Below are 22,523 nucleotides of genomic sequence, written 5' to 3' on the forward strand. Positions count from 1 at the left end.
AACATTATTTTTACAAGGACGAGCCTCAATTGAGCTCTTTCTCCTCTGCTAATTGGGCTTTAAATTAAATGCAATGGGGTTGCTGGCATTCATCTAGTTGAACTATCTGAACTTTCTTCTCCGTCCTACTGTTTCGTTTCCAATGACCACGATGTGGGCTTGATGATTCGTTTCTTCCAAGGTGCAGAATGAATTGCTAGAGCCAGGTGGAGAATTTCCACCAAAAGGAAATTCTGATGAAGAAAAAAGCCCCCCAAGCCTAAAGCAGCTCACCTAAGTGCACATATGAGCATATTCACCTCAGAAACTTTCCTCTGAGAAATTCAGACTCAGGTGGTCTGATTTTCATCTCACCCACACTGATCATCTTCCAAGGCCTCCTGATTTGTGAGTCAGAAGGAAGGATATAGAGCTTGATGCAAAACCCTCTGATGACTATAGAAAGATTCTTACTGACTCCACTCAGCTACTCGTGGATGAATGTAAAGGGGGACTAGGATGTGTGGGAGTGGACAAGCTCTTTTGCATGCACTCATCTAATCATCAGAAGATGGAGTAATGGAGAACCATAGAGAAAGACAGAGAGAGGAAAGAGGGTAATTCATAAAAACTGTGAAAGCAGGTTCTCTAGCTAATTAGGACCCTGCTCAAGCAAACACAGAACTACCCACTGAATTCCCCTTGTGCAGATAATCACAACTTATAATGACCTCTCCAGCTTGTGAGAGCTCAGTCCTGTGTCTGGATGATGTCACTTATATCCTTTCTGTCCCCTATGGCTCCTGGGTGGGGGCTGAAGTAATCCTCCATCAGTGATTAACATCATGTCCGATCATAGCTGGGGTGGTTTAACTTTTGTCCCCACTTTTGAGGTATCCCAACCTTTTATCAGTTCAGAAAGCCGAGTCTGAAACAATCTGATGACACTGAAGCACGCCTGGGGAAAAGGTTTGGTCCAGCTACAGAAGACAAATTCTGGTTCTTCCCACTGGAGATGCCTGGTGAGAACGTGTTATGACCGCTGAGGGTTTCCAGTATCACATAGATTGGAAATATTGGCTTGAATGTTTGTTTCATTAGTGATTTTAGGGTCTTACCCCTCTGTTATTTTTCTCTCCTAAGTAAGACTTGAAGTTTCTCATAAACATCTCTGCTGTATGTAGCTATCAAACTTACAGGCAAGTCAAATATAAGGCCCTTAAACTGGATATATAGATTCCACAGTATTAAGGCAGGAGCTGTGTTAACAGGGTGATTAGAGTAGGGCAGCCTGGCTCAACTCTTCCCACTGAGCCTGCATGGACCAAAGGCACTGCCTTCCACCCCTTGCAATCAGCCAGTACTCACCACGATAGCTGCCAGGATGGGCACCTGAATAATCCATTTTAAATTGCCAGCACTCAAGTCCCAACACCTGAGAAGAGATTGACATCCCATCAGGAAACCATTGGTTACAAAGAGCAACAGACTCAAGTGTCTTGTTGGCTAAATCCACCCTGCAAGGATGGGTTCCTCCAAAGCCTGGTGGAATGGCTTAGCTCTAACTCTGCCTTCAGTCCATGGCTTCAAAATAGCCCTTCTCCTGCTGTTATACTGTGCAAAACTGAAACCACTACTAAACGCATTTAAAGTTATGCTCTCCAGATTGTGGAACAGCTCTTTCCACAGTCATCAAGACTTGTCCCTTCTGGGCAGGAACCCACCCTTTTCCACTTCTTCTTCACCTCCTTACCAGAAAAAACTACACTAAGAGTAATCCAGCTTTCATGAAAACAAGAGAGGCTGAAATGGCCTAATATTACCCCTTGGAATAAACCCGCACAACTTGGCGTGGGGACAGGTCCTGTCTGAAGACATGGTGATGGGGACAGGTCCTGTCTGAAGACATGGTGATGGGGACAATACTGTGGTTCTACTTCCTTCAGCCCTGCTCTTGCAGTGAGACCCAGCCATGCCCCACAAAAGTCTTTATCTCCTTCTCATCTTCAGCCCTTATCCAGGTGAGGACTGGACGGGCAAACTGCTGGTGGCGTGGACGTTGGACTATGGTCCTCTGTTTGCCAAGAAGGGGCTGAACACTATTTCCTCCCAGGCGTTTCCAGCAGCCATTGAATAAGGTCACTCAGTGTTAATTACTCTGTTTGAATTCTCTCCAACCATGGAGAGAGGAGTGCCACAGGCTTTTCTTTATCTGAGCCAGACGGCCCCCACATGGCAGCTGCAGTTTTCATTTCACAAGCCAAATGCTGCCCAGGCAGCTATTCAAGGAAAGCGAGAGGCCGGGGCAGAGAAACCACCGGTGCTGACTGAAAGGCTCTGCGAGGATGAGCCTGTGCCAATGCAGATGCATCACACTCCAGTAGCTGTGCTACTCCCGGCTTCCAAGCCTGGGGCTGAAATCCCCTTTGGAAAGCAGCGTCCTCCCAGGCAAAGCCATTTAAAAAATTGCCTGGGGACCCTCACACTTTTGCTGGCAGATCGTGGGCAGATGAAAGCCATTGCGTGGTCAAGCCAGTGCATTATTGGGGGGAAAATGTGATTGTTTTGGGGTTTGAAGATTGGATGCTATGGATCCTTCGTTCGGCATACTGTAAAAAATATGAGGCCATGAGGGTGCATGTGTAGGACCAAAGAAGCAACTGATCCGGTATCTTGTTTCTGACAGTAGCCAGAAGCTGATATTTAACGTGGAACAGGCAAGCAGGTAGTGATATTTTTCTAGAACACTCTTCCAACAATCTGCAGTTCAGGATGGCTTCCTGAGCCAGAACGTTACTGAGTATTTAATACTTCGGGAGGAATTTATCTTCCATGAATTTGTACAAATGCTTTTTAAACCTAAGGACATGCTGGCATCCACTCCTCCTGCAGTGAGGAGTTGCAGCTTCACCACCTCATCAGCTCCGAACCGCCTGCTTTGACTGTGCTGAACCTGCTATCTCCCAGCTTTATTCCCGTTCATTCAGGACTTTAAAGATCCCTGCCTAGCTTGAGCAGTCCCCTTTAGCCCCAGGGATAACAGCTGCAGGTGTTCACATTTATCAAATTGTGTAAAATGGAAGGAAAGCGAGGAAAGTCGCACCCGCCTTATCCTTCCCTGCCACCCTCCCCCCAAAAGAAAGTTTGCTAACATCATAGTAGAAACCACTTCTGGCTTTGCCTGGTTCCTTTTTTCCTTTCGATTCACCCGCAAAGTCACCATTGCCAAAAGCCCCATAAAAGCATCATATGTAAAAGGGAGAAAAGAAAATCCGATGAGACTTACTCTGTGTCAGCTAGAGTGGCTCTCACGCTGGCCCACGCTGTAACAAATACAGCAGGGAGTCCTGCAAAAAAACACAGGTCAAACGGGGTGAGTAAGGGGACTAGAGGGCTCGGTTACCATAAGCCCAGGTGGGGCGGGCTAGAGGAAGGTGGAAGAAGCAGTTTTTAAATATTCAAGCATAATTTAGTCTAGGAAAGCCTGATCTTGGTCTCACATCTCTTCTGTAGTCCAAATGGTCAACCAAACAGTGGCAGGGAGCATTTTCTGGAAGACACATGTCATGGTCTGGACATGTCCAACCTACTAAACTCTCCTGGTTTCCAAATCGGAGCAGCTTGCTTTCCCAAGTTGCTGGCCAGGAGTGGTCCAGGCTTAAGCTACCTCCTGGTTCGTGCCTGGGAGAGGCTCAGGTCTGGGCCTGAGATGGGTCATGGACTTGACAGGATAAATCATCAAGTTCCCGTGCCTGTCCTCTCGCACTGCTTTAGAGAGACGTAGCCTGCAGTGCTTGAACCTGGGTGACTGCTACGGGCTCTATCCAACTGATTCGGTTTGAAGCAGAGAAGGGTTTCCTGCAGCACTCCTTCCCAAGACATTTGTTCCCTTCCCCTGATGTCAAGGAAAGGTGGATCTGGAGCCAGGCTCAGACTATATCTCCAAGCACAGGGCTGGGTGGATCAGGAGCTCTTTAAGTGTGAGAGACTTGCTGCATGAAGCAGATAAATGCTAGAATTTAGGGTAACGCTTGCAAAATACTCCAGCCAAAGGTTCACTCCCGAACGAACCACCCTCATTTCAGCACAGTTACAGTGGGCATCATCTTTTCCCTGTGAAAAGTGAAAGAATCACCACTATCCAAATGCAATCTTCTATTTATTTTTTTAGGGTCCAGTTCTGCTTTATTTGCACAACTGAGTCCCCTACTGGCTTCCCTTAAAAGGCAGGATCAAATCCACAGTAGCTTCCACAAATTCAAGAAGAATAGCCCCTTTCAGGTGAAAAAAAAAATTAAAAAATAAATAAAGGTGACATTTATCACCGATGACTGTAAATATGCTGTTCACAGTCTAAGCTTATTGGGGCTCGGAATGCATAAGCACACGCTTAACTTTCAGCATGCACTTAAGTCTCATTAGAGTGCTTAAAGGCTTTCCTGACCACGGACGCTTTCCTGAGCTGGGGTGTGGAGCAGGGACGCCTGTCTCATACACACATGGACAACGGGGCTGTTATCTTGGTTGAAACCTTTAAATGCCACGGTAATATAAGAAAGCATAAATAATTAAACACAGAGCCTCACTCAGGACCAGCGCAGCCGCGCTGCCTACAAAGATACATTTATAAGGAATGCACCCTGCTTTACAATCCCCTGCGATGGCTGGCATTGGAAAGAAAATACTTAACCTATTGCACGGCGAACCCGTGAGCGTGTTGAAGCTGAGGGCTTGGGGAAGGTGATGATTTATTGTAACAAGCACCGTCTATTTACTCCTCACTGTTAATCACCTATCTATGAAAAATACGTGCATGCTCCGAACTGGTGGCTGAGCTATCAAGGGCTTAAATGCATATAACTTCGTTGATATCATTGATGGTATTCCAGTTTATATCAATCGAGAAACTGGCCATGTTGAGAGGCTGACATGCCTGCTGCCTGCCTGCGAGACCGTGGATGTTCCCCCGCTATTGTGAAGCTCTAAGTTTGAAAGACGGGTTGTTTCAGAGGTTTAGGAACATTTGACACGTACTTGTTCCCCTCTAGCCTGTCCTGCACTTCAGAAGAGACACTGTTCCCATTCATACTAATCCTGTGCTGTGTTCAAGGTTTCTAGCAACAATAAAATATACAGGAGAAAATAATTATACCTAAAAAATCCCTGTGTGTGGATTTATTGTGCCCTGTGCACTGCTGCCTCACTCCGTTCAGGCAAGCTTAGGAAAAGGATCTTTGACATTTTCTGCAAAACACACAAAGCAAATTCCTGGCACCAGTTTTATTGCTACATTTGTCTTTCTGCATCTTTTACATCGTTCTTTTTTTGCAATGTAAGTGTTCTTAAATTTTCAAAAAGTGGTATGAATCCTCCCCCTCCCTTTCCTCTGCCCCATTTTTAGATTCTCTCTACATCAATGTAACATGGAGTGTTTGGGCCATCAGGTAATTTCTAGACTTCAATCTTTTCCTCCCACTCTGGTAAGCTAGTCTTTCAGCTTGGAGAGTCAGAAGGCTTAGCTTTGCCTCCAGCATCCCTTTTACTTTCAGAGGGTGACTTTTCAGTGTCTCCACTTGAAAGTCCTGATCTGTGATACCCCAAGACTGACAATCCCTCCTCCTGAGCACTCACAGCGCCCATTGATGGGAGAGCCACTAACCAGAAAATCACAACTGATGTCCTTAAAGTCAGACATCTAAAGATACCCACAAACAGCAAGATACCCAAGAGGATGCAGCTCTGTGAGCAGGAAAGTCACATGTGGTTAGATGCATCATAGAATCATAGAATGGTTTGGGTTGGAAGGGAACTTAAAGATCATCTAGTTCCAACCCCCCTGCCATGAGCAGGGACACCTTCCACTAGAGCAGGTTGCTCAAAGCCCCATCCAGCCTGAACCCTTTCAGGGAGGGGACATCCACAGCTTCTCTGGGCAACCTGTTCCAGTGTCTCACCACCCTCACAGTAAAGAATTTCTTCCTCATATCTAATCTAAGTCTCCCCTCTTTCAGTTTAAAACCGTTACCACTTGTCCTGTCACTACGCTCCCTGATAAAGAGTCCCTCCCCATCTTTCCTGTAGCCCCCTTTAAGTACTGGCAGGCTGCTATAAGGTCTCCTGGAGCCTTCTCTTCTCCAGGCTGAACAACCCCAGCTCTCTCAGCCTTTCCTCATAGGGGAGGTGCTCCAGCCCCCGATCATCTTCGTGATCCTCCTCTGAACCTGCTCGAGCAGGTCCATGTCTTTCTGGCAACTGGCCAACCCACTAAGGAAAGGAGAGTGAGTCTCCAAAAAGCCTGTGATCTCCTGGGTGGCTGTGAGCACAGACAGATGCAGGCGTGGTTGGATGCATGCATGTCCTCCCCCTTGCACATATGCACCCCATGTGCACGACCGGTGTGACGCAGGATGAATCCCACCGGGCAGCGATGCCGTGAGTGACTTCTACAGAATCCACATTGTATGCGCTGTGCATTTCCAGTCAATACACACAGTGTGTACAATGCAGGTGCTATAAAGTCAAGTATCTCCCCATCAGCTGGAAAAAGTACAAACCTCAAGCTGGGCAAAGTCTGGTGACCACCCCAACCCCCTTGCTCTCCTCTGTTGCTTTTCTTGTGTACGTGTCTCCTAGCAGTTGGAAAAATGGCTTTCATGCATGTGTCAAAGCTGTGAGTAAGAGAGGCGGTTGCAAGGCGACTGCTAGGAGAAGAAAGCTTATGAATAAAGACCTTATGTAGGTCTGGAGAAATCTGGTCTCAGCTCCCTGCTATTTGAAAACCTCTCTGAGGAACAATGAGTGTGTTTTTTCAGTCCCTCTGTGTCACAGTTTCCTAATATTAAATAGGGCTAATAATACCCTCTTATGCCTCTTGTCCTGTTGGGTACGAATACTTTCAGGCAAGGATGATTTCTGCTTAGATAAACATGCAGGGCTCACCAACATGAGTTTTTGGACCTGGGCACCTCTAACGGTAACACATCGACCTATTTGTCTTTTCCAGGTTTCCCTGCAATCCTCATTTGCACCGTAGCTGAAAGCCAGTGCAGTCCAGCTGGCGGGTGTGTGTGTGTGTGTGTGTGTGTGGAATTAACATGGTGTGAAGGAAAAATGCCAGTGGAATCAGCTTGGGTTTTCTAGCTATTGGTCATGCTTCTTAGACTTCCTTCATAAAACAGCTGCAGGGAACTTGAAGGCTGCTGGGGAATTTATTGTTGCCCATAATATCATTATTTATTTATTTTTGTTGGGTGCTGGCAAGGAACAAGTTCCTTTCTGTCATCAGTGTCTCCCTTGCAAGAAGGGCAGTGTGGACTTTCATGGAGCTGTGCTCCCTTGTGCCAATGAGGATGTGGATTGAAAAGACTCGACAGAAATCGTTGGGTCTGACATCAAAGAGTAACTCTATGTTCTGGTTTCTTCAGTAGTCTGGAAATAAGATGTTGTAAGGTGATTTTTGCTCCCCGTCCCCACCTTGGAAATTTCCAGGCAGGATAAATGCACCGCTGTTTATTGTTACACAAGCAAAAAAAAAAATCCCAGCTTTTGGGGCAAACTTGTCTTTTCTGCACCTATGTGGAATGTCGTAATTATTTATCGCTGGTTCCCTGTCATTCATTGCTGTGGTATGGGCAGGATCCAGTGCCCACTGCAGGGAACTGGAGTTTTTCCACTGTCTCCAGTGGGTCTTGGATTGGGTTGCCCTTTCCAGTGCCCAAAAGCTATCAAAACAATACGTCTGTGCGTGTGTGTGTGTGTACATTATCATGCTAATCAAAACAAAGCAAAAACAAATGCAACTGGAGGGATACTATGTTCTCATTCCAGAGGAATTTCAGTTGAGCAGCCTCAAACTTTTGGAAGCTCATAGATGATTGGTGTTGTGACAGGTGTGACTTCAGCTTTGTGGTTGCTCTGATAAAATGATTATACTCTGGCAGTGGTTGGAAGAATTAATGAGAGGAACCCATGCCTGTTAGACTGTTTTCCTTTGGCTGCATTACGAGAAGCATCAAGTTGGTTTTTCTTGTTAAACATATGGCCTTATTTCTCAACTGCTTCCTTCTCTTCCAGAATTTGCTCTGGGGAATTGCTTATTTAAGTCTGCTCTGTACAGTTTAGCGCCATTTTCTGAGGAGCAAATTTTACGTAGCGTGAAGTTTGGAAGAGGGTGGGGGGTTTAGTTTTTTTGTTTGATGGTTTGGTTTGTTTTTATTCATTTGCTTTAAAAAAAGAGGTGACATCTGAAGTCCTCTCTGTCTCACAGCAGTTGAGGTAAGAAATACCCTGTCCCCAAAATATCTCTCTTTATGTATTTATTTTCCCAGAAACCTGCCAACTGGCTGGGACTAGACTTTGCCTGAGAAATGGATGTCCACTTGGGGACTCATATTTACACCTCCCGTCTTTATCATATGGCAGCACCAGCAGTTTCTGACCTATGAACAATCTGACCATGAGGTCAGCAAGGAGCTTGTGCTCCCCTTCTCCCCCACATCACACGTGGGAAGGAGGAAGGCTGGAGAGAGTCCTGTGGGGTGGGCTGGACTGCCCTGGGTTACTGAAACCCTTGCGTGCTCTCACAAAGTGAAAACCTGCAATCCTCCATAAACTCAATTCTGCACTATCATCTGCCTTGCTCAGAGCTCCACGGTTAGAGACGGCGGTTTTCTTCCAAAAGAAATCCCATGCTGGAATGGGGATGGTGTGGTGCACACATTAATCCTGTCCTAAAATGCAGTCAGGATGTGGCCAGGTGCATTTTGGACCTGGAAACTGGTAACCGTAGACACCTCTGAACAGGTTTTTCCTGATGTAAGCTCCTTTGTAGACCTACACCCCATTATTCTTAGTTATGTCCTCGAGGATCATCTAATACGTTTCCTGTTCTCCCGTACAGTCCACACGCTTCAGACAACTGTGGGCAGTTGTTTTATTGTCCTCAGCCTACCAGCACCTCATAACTCCGTGCAAGCCAGAGCTAATGCCAGAAGCGAACAGAAAGCGCATTCTCGTCTGAAATGTGTGTGCCCACAATGCCTTCCACTAATGAGCACCCTCCCTGCACCCACATCCCACCCCTTTCTCCTTACTCCAGGAAAAGATACCCAAGTTAAAAGAAAAGGGAGAAAAAAGGCTTCCCCACAAATTGCAGGTTTCTACTGGTGCTCCGACACTCACAAAACTTCAGGAGCTTTTTAAAGCAACTGAGATCTGAGGTAGGAAATCGGAGCTTAGGTCTGCTGTTGGGAGCAGATGCTCACAGCCTCACGCAACTTTCCGCCCTCCAGCCCAACGCCTGTTTCTCAGCAGGAGGCACTTGGCAAAGATGGGGAGAACTCAGAGGGTGCACTAAAATCAGCTGTCACATGCACACATCTGCTGCCCTGGAAAGATGGCAAGATGTGCTGTCTCTCCAAGCCTGGGCTGATCCTTCCAGAGATCCTGGAAGTGCCACAGTGTAAATACCACAATTTAGAAATGATAAAGGCTTCACAGGAGAGCTAACCTGTCCTTGCAAGAGTCACTGATGCTCACCCTGCCTCTGTCCCCTCTCCTATATTTATGTATATGCACTACCTGCTTCAAAGACTACCTCCAACAAGCTTCTTACAGGTCAGCCATGAGGAGCAACCATGACTTACCCCAGCCAAATAATGTGAATCCCCAAAGATACTTCTTCTCTGAGAAAAATGCCATGAAGATGAGGCTGTGGAGATAGAGCCCTTCCACCAGAATCCAGTAGTAATTGGTTGCCAGGAAGTAGAGGAAGAAGGTAACCGCTACTTTACAGCCCACCTGCAATGACCACAGGAAGACAGGGTTATGTGAGGAACATGGTGAGAAATTCTTGTTCTACATAAAGCCATAATTTACCAAGATGGGCTGGAAAACAAGATGGAGAAAGGAAAAAAATAAATCAGAAAATTCTGTTGCAGGGCTTTTACAAGGGGGAAAAATCAGTGCAAGAACAGAAGAGATGACCAGTTGAGAAGAAAGCTTGCCCTCAGCCTCATATCGTGTCTCCAATAGCAGGTGAGTTGGGAGGTGTAGGAGGACAGGGCACATGTGGAGAGATGCTGATCTGATCTTACTGTCCTCCCACCCCACTGATGAGGGGCTCACAAGCTTTCTAGGACAGCTGTGTTTCATCTTTCCTCTGTGATTCTTGTCCAGGTTAGAGGACAAAGGGCTGTGGCCAAGTCATCTCGGTCTGGGTGACCTGATGCAAGTCACATAACTTGGAAGTATGGCTCCCTCCTCAGCTCGTGGAGAGATACGGGCACCATGCTGAGGGTGAGTGACCCCATCCTGTCATGGATGTCCAAGACAGGGTCCTCCAGAGCTGCCTGTCTTTCCTCAATGAATGTGAAGACACCCTAGATGCCGCTGTAGGCTTTGGAGACTCGTCCTCCAAAAGCAAACTGAAGATGGAGGATTTCACCCACAACATCAAGGTGCTTTCTGAACAGACCTGAGCTGCAAAGTGGGAGACCTAGTAGAGACTTCCAGGACACACTGATTTTAAATGGTTTAAAATGATTTAAAAATTAATTTAGAAGTTTCAGCGCATTAGCTGAACTCTCACTCCACACGGACCTTCAGTCCTTTGCTTTCTTGAGAGGAAAACCCTGACTGTGATTCAACGCTCCCCTGCCCTTCTAGCAGACTGGGGCAAAGCTATCCCTGTTCCAACATTTCCCAGCCCTAGTAGAGAAAGGCTGCAAAATAAGAATGTCACACGGGGTTAATTGGTACAAAGCAACACGTAATGCCATCTCTTGTCAATGTGGAAATGCTAGGACTCTGGATAGTCCGGTTTCACAGGAAACTTCTGACGACCGAACACATCCCACAGCAGCAGCACGTCTCCATGCTGCCCCTTACTTTGAGAAGGATACAAGCGACTTGCAGCAAATGTCAATAATAAGTAGTCTGTAAATAAAAAGATAATTTTTTTATTTTGGCCCAGCTCTTACGCTAATCCTTTGCCAATCAAAATAAATATGCAGATATTATATACTTATATATGTATATGTATAAAACATGGACACATTTACACCCATTTTCTTTTACAGATGAAGTGAATTAAAATAGAATGAAGATCAATTAAAAATTTCTCATCGACATTCAATAATAATTTTTATATTCGCAAGAAATCACCATCTACCCACACACAGGGAGCATCAGGCAATAATTGCAAAGCTCCCACTTCACTTGGAAACAAAAGAAATACATGAATTGTCGCCTTCATCACTTGTTTGCCTTTCAATTCGGCAGAATGGGAAATGCCATTGAATTGCTAATATTCAAAGAATGCAATATATTATCCCAATTATTCCTTATAATGAGTCCGGCCCAAGGAGAAACAGACAACAATGCAGTGAAACATTTTGTGTTCTTTCCAAAAAGGGAGTGTTTTGAAGTGTGCTGAGTGTTCCAGCCAGAGACTCACCAAATTAACGAAATGGATCTCTGAAATGGGAAGGAAACACAGTAACTTATTTCCATTTGGGGGGACTTGGATGCACAGTGGGACACTTGATATATGCTGATTTTATGCAGGGGTGCTGGTGGCCAGGTCCCTGGTAAGTAGCACAAGCTGTGAAAGACTTGAGAAGCCAAATGAATACACAGGCAGGAAGTTTGTCACCACATTGCGAGAGCCACTCCGCTAGGATGTTTGGGCTAGCTCAGATTTTTTGTGTGCATTGAAGGTAACCCTTGATCTTAGATACTAAAATCTATCTTGTCTGTCTCTGCAGCATCCAGCAATTCAAGGATGATGAGCTATCATACCTAGGATCCACCATGGGAAATCTGTGATGAGACCCATGACAAGGAGAGCAGAGAGCTTCAGTGAGTGGGGACAAGTTTGAAACCTGAGGATGGGCTTCATCTCCCCCAAGCACATGGACAATGCAGATGTCTCCATCTGAGCTTTCTATACAGTGAGAAGAAACTTGTACTTCTGGAGACAAGTTCGTCTGACCTCCCTTCAATTTTTATTTTAGGATGTGGTGTATCATACCCTTGACTCGACTGGCTGTGTTGACCATACTGACTCAGCTGACCATAGATGGAACCTGAGGTGACTAGATTGAATGAAGGTGCCTCCCTTGTAGACATCTGCTTTTTATAGATGAACCCTACCCTTTCTTATGATAGCTCATAATACATCCATTGTCCCTTCTAAAATGTCTTTTTTTCAGAGGTGGGAGTGATAAATCACAACAGGAGCGACCAGCTATGCTTTGCTGCAAAATTACAGTGAGGTGAGATGTCTACTGCTGATCTTCTTCCTCATAAGCTACCTCTGCTCTGGTTCTGGAGTCAGGGCTGACAGCCTCCCAAAACACGTTGAACTGTGGCTTTGCTACATCTGGGCTGTCAGTCGGATGGCACAGACGTTACAGCACAGTGATGCCTCCGTGGGTCATACAGAGAGGAGCTCCAGGTGGAAAATCAGCCAATTGCACATTGTGGTGGGAAAGGTGCACGCTGTGAAACGCAAGCACTGATGTGCCTTGTGCTGGGATAGCCAGGGGAGTTTCCAGAGCCATACACTTTAGGAGGCATCAGGGGAGGTGTTTAAAATAGTAGTTGTAGATGGGAACCAAAACCTCAACCCCGGCTTTACCTTTGAGCACCATGGGGAACAGCTCTTCCTTAGCTCTGGGGCTGGGCAGTTCCTCTGGGCCAGTGGATTGAGGGATTGGGAAGGGATGGGGAGAGGCTGTGGAGGGCGAAGAAAGGCGGGGAGCTGGTGTCCCTCAGTAGGGTGGAAAATCCACCTGAAAGAGGCGAGGTATTAACCAGAGAGGACAGAAGCATGAAGCCCGGAGGGGCCAGGTGCTCTGGCGATACTCACAAACTGCGATTTATCTGCTGGAGGTGCTTCAGTAATGGATTTCAAGTCTTCCTCTGAGATCCGTTCCATCTCCTCCAAAGCTGACCCGGAGTACAAGACTGCGTCCTTCACGAAGATGCTCACGGCTCTCAGCATGAAGGAGACAAACAGATGCATGTGGATGTAGTTTCTAGTGCAGTGCAAACGCCTGGAGGACGAGACAGAGAAGGATTGGAGTAGTTTAGCCCATCTGCTGGACAGACTCAGGGTCACCTCTGCTTCTGAAGACCCCCAGCTCCTCTCGTCAGCACTGTGCCACCACGGGGAAGCAGTGCTAGTGCCACTGCTGCCCGGCGTTCACGGTTCACCCACGGGGTTGGTAAATGAATTAATATCTACTCCAGGGGTTTGGTTGCAGCACGCTGCTGCTGACTTTGCATTAGGACAATGCTGTGCCTCTACTCATTAAGCTCTTTATTTCTGACTGGGAAATCTTGGAAAGAAATAGGGATGCATTTTGCCTGTACTGGGCATGGGTAGTGAGCACGCATGCAGTGGGCAGTGTAGGCAGTGAGTCTACATCTGGAGGATGGCGTGCGTGCAATGCACACGCAGCCGGAGGAGGGTATGTGCTATGCAGTCCACCCTCAGTGTGTGCAAATCTGGGGTGTAGCGTGCACGCAGTGTGTGCGTGCAGTACGTGTGTGTGATGAGTTTGCACACGCGGGACACTGTGTGTGCAGTGGACGTGTACCTGGAGGCAGTAGGAGGTGCGTTCAGGAGCGCGTGCACATCTGAAACGCGGGCTGAATGCAGTTGGTGCGCAGGCAGCGTGCAGGGTGCGTGCCGTGAGCGTGCATGCAGCGTGCAGTGTACGTTCAGGGAACGTACATCTGGTGTGCAGCGCCTGTGCAGTGAGAGGCACGTGCATTCCTTGTGTGCAGCGCGTACATCACGAGCACGTCCCTGGTGTTCAGTGCACGTGCAATGAGTGTGCGTCAGATGTGCAATCGTTTTCCAAGATGTACAGATAGAAGGCAGGATACATGCACAGCGCTCACTAAAGTGTCTATCCCGTGTGTGTCCCTTGCACTGTCAAATCCATCCCTCCGACAAATCTACCCCTCTCAGAGTCAAACCCTGCGTTTAAAGACTTCACATTTATCTGCACTTTGTGCAGAGGAAATGGACTACAAAGGCTTGTAGCCACTAAAAACCTTGTAGCCTACAGAACTTGTGGCCGCTCAAAACCTTGCAGAGGTTCTTGTAAACTGCTGATCTTTGTGCCCACTCCAAATTTAGCAGCAACTCTCGTAGTAACTATAGTGTGCTGGGCTGTTTTCTCTGTTTGCCATTAGAGACACTATCCATTGCTTGGTCATGTCGAGCAGTTTCTGGGCTCCACCCCAGCAATGGCAGCAACGACCCCACAAATGCTGATTGTAAAGCGCTTTAAGATCCTTTTGGGGGAAAAGCTGGATGGTAAGATGTGAATGGGTTAGACCCATATCTATGAGGTGTGTTTTAGAAACAGTGATCCTGCCTTTGGGGAGAAGAAGGAACTAACTGACCTGCTGGCATCCCCTTCTGTCCTCTATAGCTCTGTTGCCTGGCTAGCCATGCATGAACCTACTCATGGATTTATACTCTCTTAAATCCCCAGATCCAATAATGGAAATAAAAAATAATAGCTGTGGGTTTTTTTTCCTCCTTTGAGGGAGGTTGTCACAGAAATAACGGTTGCTTCCTGTGCTATTGTAATACAAATTACACCAAATGGAACTGCTGAGGTATAAATGAAGACAAGCTTTGCTCTCTCCATTTGAAATGTAGTCAGTGAATCTCTGGATTATGTGTTATCTGAAATAAAATCTGGCTTGGCCCCTGTTGCTGCTTTGATCCTTGGGACAAAGATGCTGTAGCATAGTCATCCATGTAGTCTGGGCTTAAGTGAAGCGCTCCGACTACGTGATGAAAGAGAGAGCATGTCTCCTGAAACTAAGAGTACACGTGCATACGTGGACATTAAATATTTTAACAACCTTGCCAGTGTCCAGTGGGAAATGAAACAGGGGGCTAAGGGCTGAGAGGACAGGAGGGTGGTGGCAGGGATGGGTTCTGGGACTATATCATGTGAAGTGCCTCCAGGAGGGGCCTGCAGTCCCCTTTGGCTTGTGTGTGTCACAGATTCAGGCGCTGGGATGCTCTGCTATCCAAGCAAATCCCCCTGACCTCCTTTTGCTCACTGCAGAGCGGTCTGAGCACTTTTAGAGCCAAAGGCCACGTATTTTATTCCCAGTGGTATGTGTCCGGGGCTTAGCTCGAGCTTGCACGGCGGGAGCTGCTGAGTTCATCTGCAGACACCACGTGGCTGTTTGCTGCGTGGAGAATTTCCCTCCACAGCTGTTGTCTGGGCCCTGCTGTCTGCTAGAAGAAGTCACTGCCAGCCCCCGAAGGGAGGCAAATCTGGCGCTCAGGGGATCAGGACTCAACACCCAGCTCCACCTGCAGCTCACCAGGTATGGTTTCCCAAAGGACAAACTTCTATCTGTGAGCGAGACCTTTCATCCCTCCCTTCCCCTGGTCTCTACAGCAGCAAGGAGATGCAACAGCCAGGTCTGAGCACTGGATGACGTGGGTTCAAAATGCTATTTAGGGGTCTACATCCCTTGGTAGGGGTGGTGGAAAGGGAGGGCAGAAAATCAGAGTTAGGAGAGTGAGTGGTCATTTTTGGCTCCCTAGGTACAGAAGCAGTATGGGGAGACTGGAGGAGTCAGTCCGGCACTTTTACATGGCTGAGGTCCCCTTCAACTGGTTTGTCTTTCATGAATATTTCGGTTTAGAGTGGAATTTCCCTTCTGAAACCTTAGCTATCTAAAAAGTAGCCATCTAAATCTAAGCCAGTCATCTGCAGGGATGGTAGGGACAGAAAGCCTTAGATAGTCTTCCAGGGGAGAGGAACCTCTTCCTGGAGATGCCTCTCTTCCCATTTGATACAAAGAGGGTCTAGAAAACTCCATTGCAGGCAAGCGGAAGAAGTTCAAACATCCCACCCACCATCCCCCAAGAAGTTTGACCTAAGTGACACTAACACAGCCCAAAGCACAGATGCATCCTCTTGTGGCTTGCTGAAGAAGCACATGCCACCCCAGTTTTATCCTTTAGGAAAGCCCCAGGCTTTTCCAGTCTATTGACAACTTGCTTAGGTAGAAACAGAGCCGCCTACCTGAAGTATCCCAGGATAAGGACAGCAACTGTGAGGGATCCCAGAGAGATGGAGTATCCAACAGTATAAATCAAATAGAGGCGATCAAAGACCTCCTGCAGTACAAATGATGGAAAAAATAGCGTCACATTAGAACGCGTCCTACTGCATCGTAACACAACCGTGGTAGCAGCACAGAGATTCAGGCTATCATACCTGCTGGGGGTGTACAGCTCTGGGAAACCTTTAACGATCACACTTGATGCCATCTTTTTGACATAAGAGCAGCTTGGAAAGCGGTATTCATCTTTCCTAATGACAGAGGGAGCTGGGATTTTTGCAAGGGACTAGTGATGGAGTTGGGTTAATCCCATGCCTGGGAGTTTTGCAGCATTTTCATCCCAAAGGAACCCAAAGCGCTTTACAAACTGTCAGCCAAATCCAGAGATCACTTGGCAACTTTTGCTTGAACAAAATGCCCACTGACCTGGGATTTTTGCTGGAACCGTAAAATTTAGCCATAAGGCTATGCCCTACCATTGCTGAATGACTGATGTCCAGGCTGGTGCAGAGTCAACCCACCACAGAAAACATGGGGAGGATATACTTTGGCTGTGGGATATGAGAAGAAATCACCTGCATTTATTTTTCTTTTTTTTTAAATCAAAAGCAGCCTATGACTGTGGTTATCCCATTCAGACACAACTTTAGCTTGCCAAAGTCCCATTGGAAAAGGCCCTGTCACAGGAGAGCTCAGAGTAATTAATCCTGTAGTAGGTTTTAGTTCTCTTGGCCCTCTGTATTTTAGTGTTGAAACCCTGAGCTTTCCGTTAAATACTGGGATGCTTTTCTCCATCCTGTGCTAGGGCATACAGCTTAATGCAGGAATTACTGAATATCTGCCTGAAAAGGGTTAAAACGCCTGCTACCATCCTAGCTTGTACTGCCTTTCATCGTCTGAAATTAGAAATAAACCCTGAAGAAACCAACCAATTCAGCATCTTTCTCCTCGCTCCCTCCTCCCCTGCCTCCCGCCTTTCCCTCACCCCACCCGCTGGGTTGCAATAACATTAGTAACGCTGGGCTCTGAATGACAGCTCTGATTTTGATTTGAGGCTAGAAATGCTGTCCTGGAATGCGAAACCTCAGCCCTATTACATCAGAATCCCCAGATATGTGAATGTTTCTTTGCGGTTTCCATTGGTAGAGTGGTGTGCTTGCCAATATTCATCTAGCATGTGTGTATGTGCGTATTTATATAAATATCTCTATATATCTGTGGAGGCAGCAGGCACTAAAAAGCCAATGTGAGCAGATTCGAGAGCTTGAGGGGAAAAAAAAAAAGAAGCTCCTTCTCTTCAAAGCCTGGTGCACTTTTCCCACTGCCAAGCTGGAATCCTCTTTGAACTGGAAAACATTTGCGTCCAAGGTGAAAATTAAAAAAAAAAAAAAAATCCTACTCCCAGTTTAGGATTCTTGGTAATTCGGCAGTTGTGAGGTGTTACTATGCCCAGCTGAACAAAAGCGTCCCTGAGCCCCATTCAGAAATTTAACCGGAAAGATCCATGTTCGTATCTGACAACGCCACCGTTGTAGCCATGGGAAGGCCTGCTGATTGGCTGGCAGGACGTTTTCGGAGGCTGCGGTTAATTCCTCTGATTAACCACAGGGCCTCTTTTTGAAAGGATGTTGAGTCAGAACTGCCAAGACATACACATGCATGCATGCATGCACGCTGGTGTGCCTGCTTGCAGACATGGTGCCACAAATCTTGCTCGGTGTTGTGATGGGGAGCCTTCAGGGAAGGTGATTTTTGGATGGGGTGCTTAGGTCCTTGGGGAAAGCCTCAGGAGCAAAAGGTTGAGGTTCTGCAAAAGGCTGCACAGGGCAGCCCTTGGGAGGGCAGCTCATGCTTGCTAGTTCCCAGGGGTGTTTGTCCTCAGGAATGGTGAGACTTGGATTTACCAAGGAGGAAAAAAAAAAAAAAGCTCTAAAGGCAAATTCCAGGTCTCACTCATCTCCTGGCACAAGGGAGGTCCCAGCTCGGTGGAAACCGCAATACTGAATCAGGAAAAGTCCTCCAGGTAACAAAATATTGAGTCATCTGCCAGCTGAAACAACCACCTCTATGGTTTGAGAACCCTCTTTTTGGAGCTGAGATGGATGGGAGTTTAAATAATTCACAGAAGGTCATGCATGGCCAAGCCATGGCCACAACCTGGACCTCCATAGTCTCAAGAGAGTGCACTACCTACTAGACCATCCTGCTACAGCAGGAGCTCTACCTGATGTCTCTTATAAATCCACCTTGAAGACAGACTGACCATTACTGGTCATCCACTGACCTGTTGGAAGAGGCAAGCCACCCTTCAAAAATCTGGCCTTGCCACACCATGAGACCCTGCTTTAAAATGTGTGATACTTTAACCAGTGTCATGTAATTTGAATCCTGCAGTAATCCTTCACTGTTTCAACTGTTGACACATGTGCACTGAAAAAAAGAAAAGCTGAAAAAAAGCTAAAGGAAAACCAGAAGGACAAAACCTCAATCTCTATGATTCCAGGGGCTGGGATTTTCAGGAAAATATTGTAAAACTCACAATGCAGTACCAAGATTAGGGAACATCAGCTTCAAAACTGGTGTCCTTGAATGTTGCCCTCTGCCCACTCCATCCCATGCCCTGCTGGGATGAGATAATGATGGGGAAGGTGTGGGATGATCTGATTCCCCCTTTCTTCCCATCTCTTACAGCTTTCCTGTGCCTCTTGCATCTGCCATCTCCCTAAGGAGTACCCAGCTTGTCCCCTTCCCCTGCCAACAGGGCCTGCAGAATAATGCTCTGGAGGCCTTCCCTTCACATGGCTGAGCCAGTCATGGTCGTTTGCGGAGGGTGCTGGGCAGGATGAGGCCCCCCCGATGTGGTTGAGCTGGTTTTGGGGTTGGTGAAATGACTTGCCATCAAGTCATGCACCATGCATCCTCTCTAGGTCATGCTCTGTGGTGCTCTCAGGCAATGCACAGCCTCAGAGCACTTCCTTTCCCCCATCCTCGCTGGCCACACATCGCAAAGCTCCACCAAACCACAGCCATCTATATTGTATAGCCAGGTGAAATGATCTGTCTGCAGAGAGCTAGCCCACCTGATCTTCCCTTCCTGACCTCACTCCAGCCATAACTTAGAGACTGACAATAGACTGAAGCTCAAAAAAAGTAAGTACTATTTCAGATGCATTGCATGCTGAATGCGTAACAAGATCTCCTTTTCCCCCTCCCTCTGGGTTTGGTGGGAGACTTCCTCTCTGCTCCCCTTTGTATCTCAGCTTTCCACCAGCCTGACCTCAGGGTAGAAACTTCACAGCAGCCTGGTGGCTTTGGGAGAACAGGAAACCAAAACAGAGCTGGAGATGGCTTCTGCATGAACTCAGAGAGTGCATGGAAAAAGCAAAATAAACAAAACCTAGCCAGCACGGGCATCCACAGGCTGGATATGCCCCCCTCCCACAAGGGTCCCTGCATTCCCCACTCCCTGCGGTTTGGACGTCTTCCAGGTGTGTGACCCTCAGAGCAGTTGGCTGTTACATTTTCATACTGTGCTCAGGGCTTAACCCGACTCCTAATTTGTCCACTTCCACCAATGGGGAGATAATTTGCATTGATCTGAATCCAGAGGAAAACTGCTTTCCCTTGCAGGACAGCTCAGAGCTACATCAGAGCACCAGGCGTGGGGTTTCGAGGCCCCATCCTTTGCAAAACCATGGCTGTGCTTTCACTCTTGCATTACAGCCAGCTGTAGGACAGCGTGTGAAGGGCATTTCTGCTCCCTCAAACTCTCTTATGGCTACATGGAGTTTGTCATAGTGGATGTGGTCCTCTAATTGAGATGTCTGTGGTGTGGGTGGCTCCATCAGAGCTGGCTACCTGAGGTCCCAGCAGCAAGAAGAGGTGCTTTAGGCTGCGATTTGCCTATTTTAATCACAGGATGGTGCCCTCAGCCACCAGCTGCACTGGTTTGTCACAAGAGGAGCCCAGGGTGACTAGCTCAAATAGAGGTGTTTGCATTTATATAGTGATTCCCATCCATTTGAGTCTCAGGTAAGAGGTCTTGTAGGACTCAATGCAGTTGTCCTTACACGCGCCTCATAATTTTAGGCACCAAGTGTTCTGTCTGGCTTCAAGCTGCTTTTGCAGAAGGGAATGAGTTTCCTGTAGGTCCCATGTTGTGTCTGCAGTTCCCATGCTGTTGTCTCATGTAACCTAGGGCATCTCGTTTGGTTCTGGGCATAAACATAACCCATGTTTCAGCATCTGGATGAAACCTTCAGGGCTTTGGTGTTTGTGTGTCCTGTTTCCTTCCAGTGTCACAGGGAGACCTGTGACATGTATTTTCTAGGTGACTGGTGGCAAACTCCATTCTGAGTGGTGTTGCACTGTGCCCAACTTTCTCCTTTCATCCTTCTTCTTTCCCCTTTTGTGAGACAAGGGCAAGACTCTGCAACATTTAGGTCGTGAAGCTGAAATGGATCCAGTAGTCTTTTGAGGGGTTGGCAGGCTATGTTGAAGGGTGGGATTAGCAGTACATGAGGATGGAAGCACATGTAAGGGCTTTCCAGATCAACTATCTGCAAAGTTTCTCAAAGCTGCTGATTCAGATGTTGCTAATGACATGTTTGAAATTAGCGGCGGAAGCATTTTACTGCTCTGAATGATAAGCAATGCCAGAAAGCTTCTGTCACTAGCTCTACTCACTGCTTTTCTTGTCTTTTTTTTAAAATAAAAGATGTGACTAAAAAAAGCTTAATGGCAGGGCGAAGGGATATTTGCAAAAGGCACGAAACAGTCACTGAATTCCAAAGCCTAAGGGAAATCATTGAGTGTCGAACATGACTTTTTGCTACAGAATTCTGTTCCCCTCATCTATAGAGGCGACAGGCACCAGATCCCCACCACCTGGATAGCGACTGGGGTCAGCTCTCAGACTAAGACACCCCAATTTAGATGTGCAAATATGCGTCTCCATGTGTGTTGAGTGTCTATGTTCGCATGATAGTCAGAGAGATCTTCAGATTCAGTTGCCTACACCTAAGCACTAAGTGCTGTGTGAGATGGGGGTCGATGACAGGGTTGCTTGCAAGAATGAAAACCACATCTCAGTGATGCATTTTTTTTTTTTTATTCCTATGCATATTTTAAATCATCTGCCCATCTTTCATGATGCGGATGTATGACACTTTGATGCCATTTCATCTATATAACTCAGTATACACTGTGTAAACATGTTTTATGCCATCAGTTTGAGGCTACACAAAGTTGTTGGCTTTTAAAAGGACCCCAGAGAGCTCCAAGAACAAAGGCCAGGCATAGAAGATTTTCGGTTTGAACAATGGAGTTTAGATAAAGCAGCCTGGAAACATGCTGTGCCTTTCTCATTGTCTTTGGTATGTGATGGATTCTCGAGGCCTCTCTGATTTCTCTAGAAGCAGTAAAACCACTATAATATAAACAAGCAGTAGCAGATGAAGACAGGATTGGTGGGCTGAGGTTAGACCTTAGGACAGTCCATCTTGCTAGGCTGGTGGTTTCCAGGCTGAGCTAACCTCCCAAGTTGCTGGCTCATATTCCCCTTCCCCATGATTTCAGTAGATGTAGGTCACGTTTACCATTAAGCTCAGCCTTGAAAACAGGATGGGTTTGACCTGCTTTAAAAAAAGATGTGTTTGGCATTAGTGTTGTTTTTGGGGAGATGGGAATGAAGGAAGTTTCTGCTTATTGAGCAAAATATGTCATTACTCCTGCCAGCGTCTGAAAAGGTGGCCAGAAAAATGACCATGCTGAAGGAGCTGCTATTGGCTGGCTGCGTGAAAGGGAAGGGGTCCATGACCAAAGGGCGACTATGGTTTTTGGAGAGAAATTGCCTAAAAAGCTGCCTACTAATGCCAGGGGCACATCAGAACTTCCCATGTGTGCCACGTTTTATGCAAAGATCAAAGAGCTCCAAGAAGACAGGTTGCCCTGACTCCTAATTTTAAGAGAATCTTAAGAAAGCTGCAAGGAGAATGGCCAATCTGGGCCAGACCGAAGGTCCTTTTAGCCCTGCTCCCTGTCTCCTACATGCCCCGGAACAGATGCTTAGGGAAGAGTGTAAGGACAGAACAAATATAGAATAAATATATATATATGCACCTATGTGTCTATCATCTAGTGGTTACGTAGCAGTGCTCTATACCCTCTCCCAGTGTTCAGCAGCCTGTGGTTCAGCGATGTGAAACACACAGCAGACAGATAAACAGCTGGTGTTTAACCACACCGCCTTCCTCAAAGAGTGAACACCGGCCAATCCATTCCTTTTCCGTCCCTTGTCCTACTGTCTCTCTTCAAACCCCAGATGGAAAATAAACAAAGCAGAGCTGCCTGGTCAGGGGCTGGGGTGGGAAGCCACAGATCTCTCGGCTTATCTGGTCAGAGGCAAGGAGACTTTCTGAAGACCCAGG

The 22,523-nt window shown here is 46.9% G+C and overlaps 1 protein-coding gene across 3 annotated transcripts in view; it reads right to left on the minus strand.

The window, feature by feature from the left end:
- PTH1R (parathyroid hormone 1 receptor) overlaps positions 1 to 22,523 on the minus strand; it is a 130,739-nt gene that overhangs the window by 17,230 nt on the left and 90,986 nt on the right. For all 3 annotated transcript variants that reach the window (XM_075492198.1, XM_075492196.1, XM_075492197.1), the window contains 5 exons: positions 16,056 to 16,150; positions 12,851 to 13,037; positions 9,624 to 9,777; positions 3,266 to 3,326; positions 1,348 to 1,414 (listed from right to left, as the gene is read on the minus strand). In XM_075492198.1, the coding sequence (XP_075348313.1) occupies positions 1,348 to 1,414; positions 3,266 to 3,326; positions 9,624 to 9,777; positions 12,851 to 13,037; positions 16,056 to 16,150 (564 nt within the window). The remainder of the gene's footprint in view (positions 1 to 1,347; positions 1,415 to 3,265; positions 3,327 to 9,623; positions 9,778 to 12,850; positions 13,038 to 16,055; positions 16,151 to 22,523) is intronic.

This window comes from Mycteria americana, chromosome 2 (genome assembly GCF_035582795.1).
Source record: "Mycteria americana isolate JAX WOST 10 ecotype Jacksonville Zoo and Gardens chromosome 2, USCA_MyAme_1.0, whole genome shotgun sequence".
Classification (NCBI taxonomy): Eukaryota; Metazoa; Chordata; class Aves; order Ciconiiformes; family Ciconiidae; genus Mycteria; species Mycteria americana.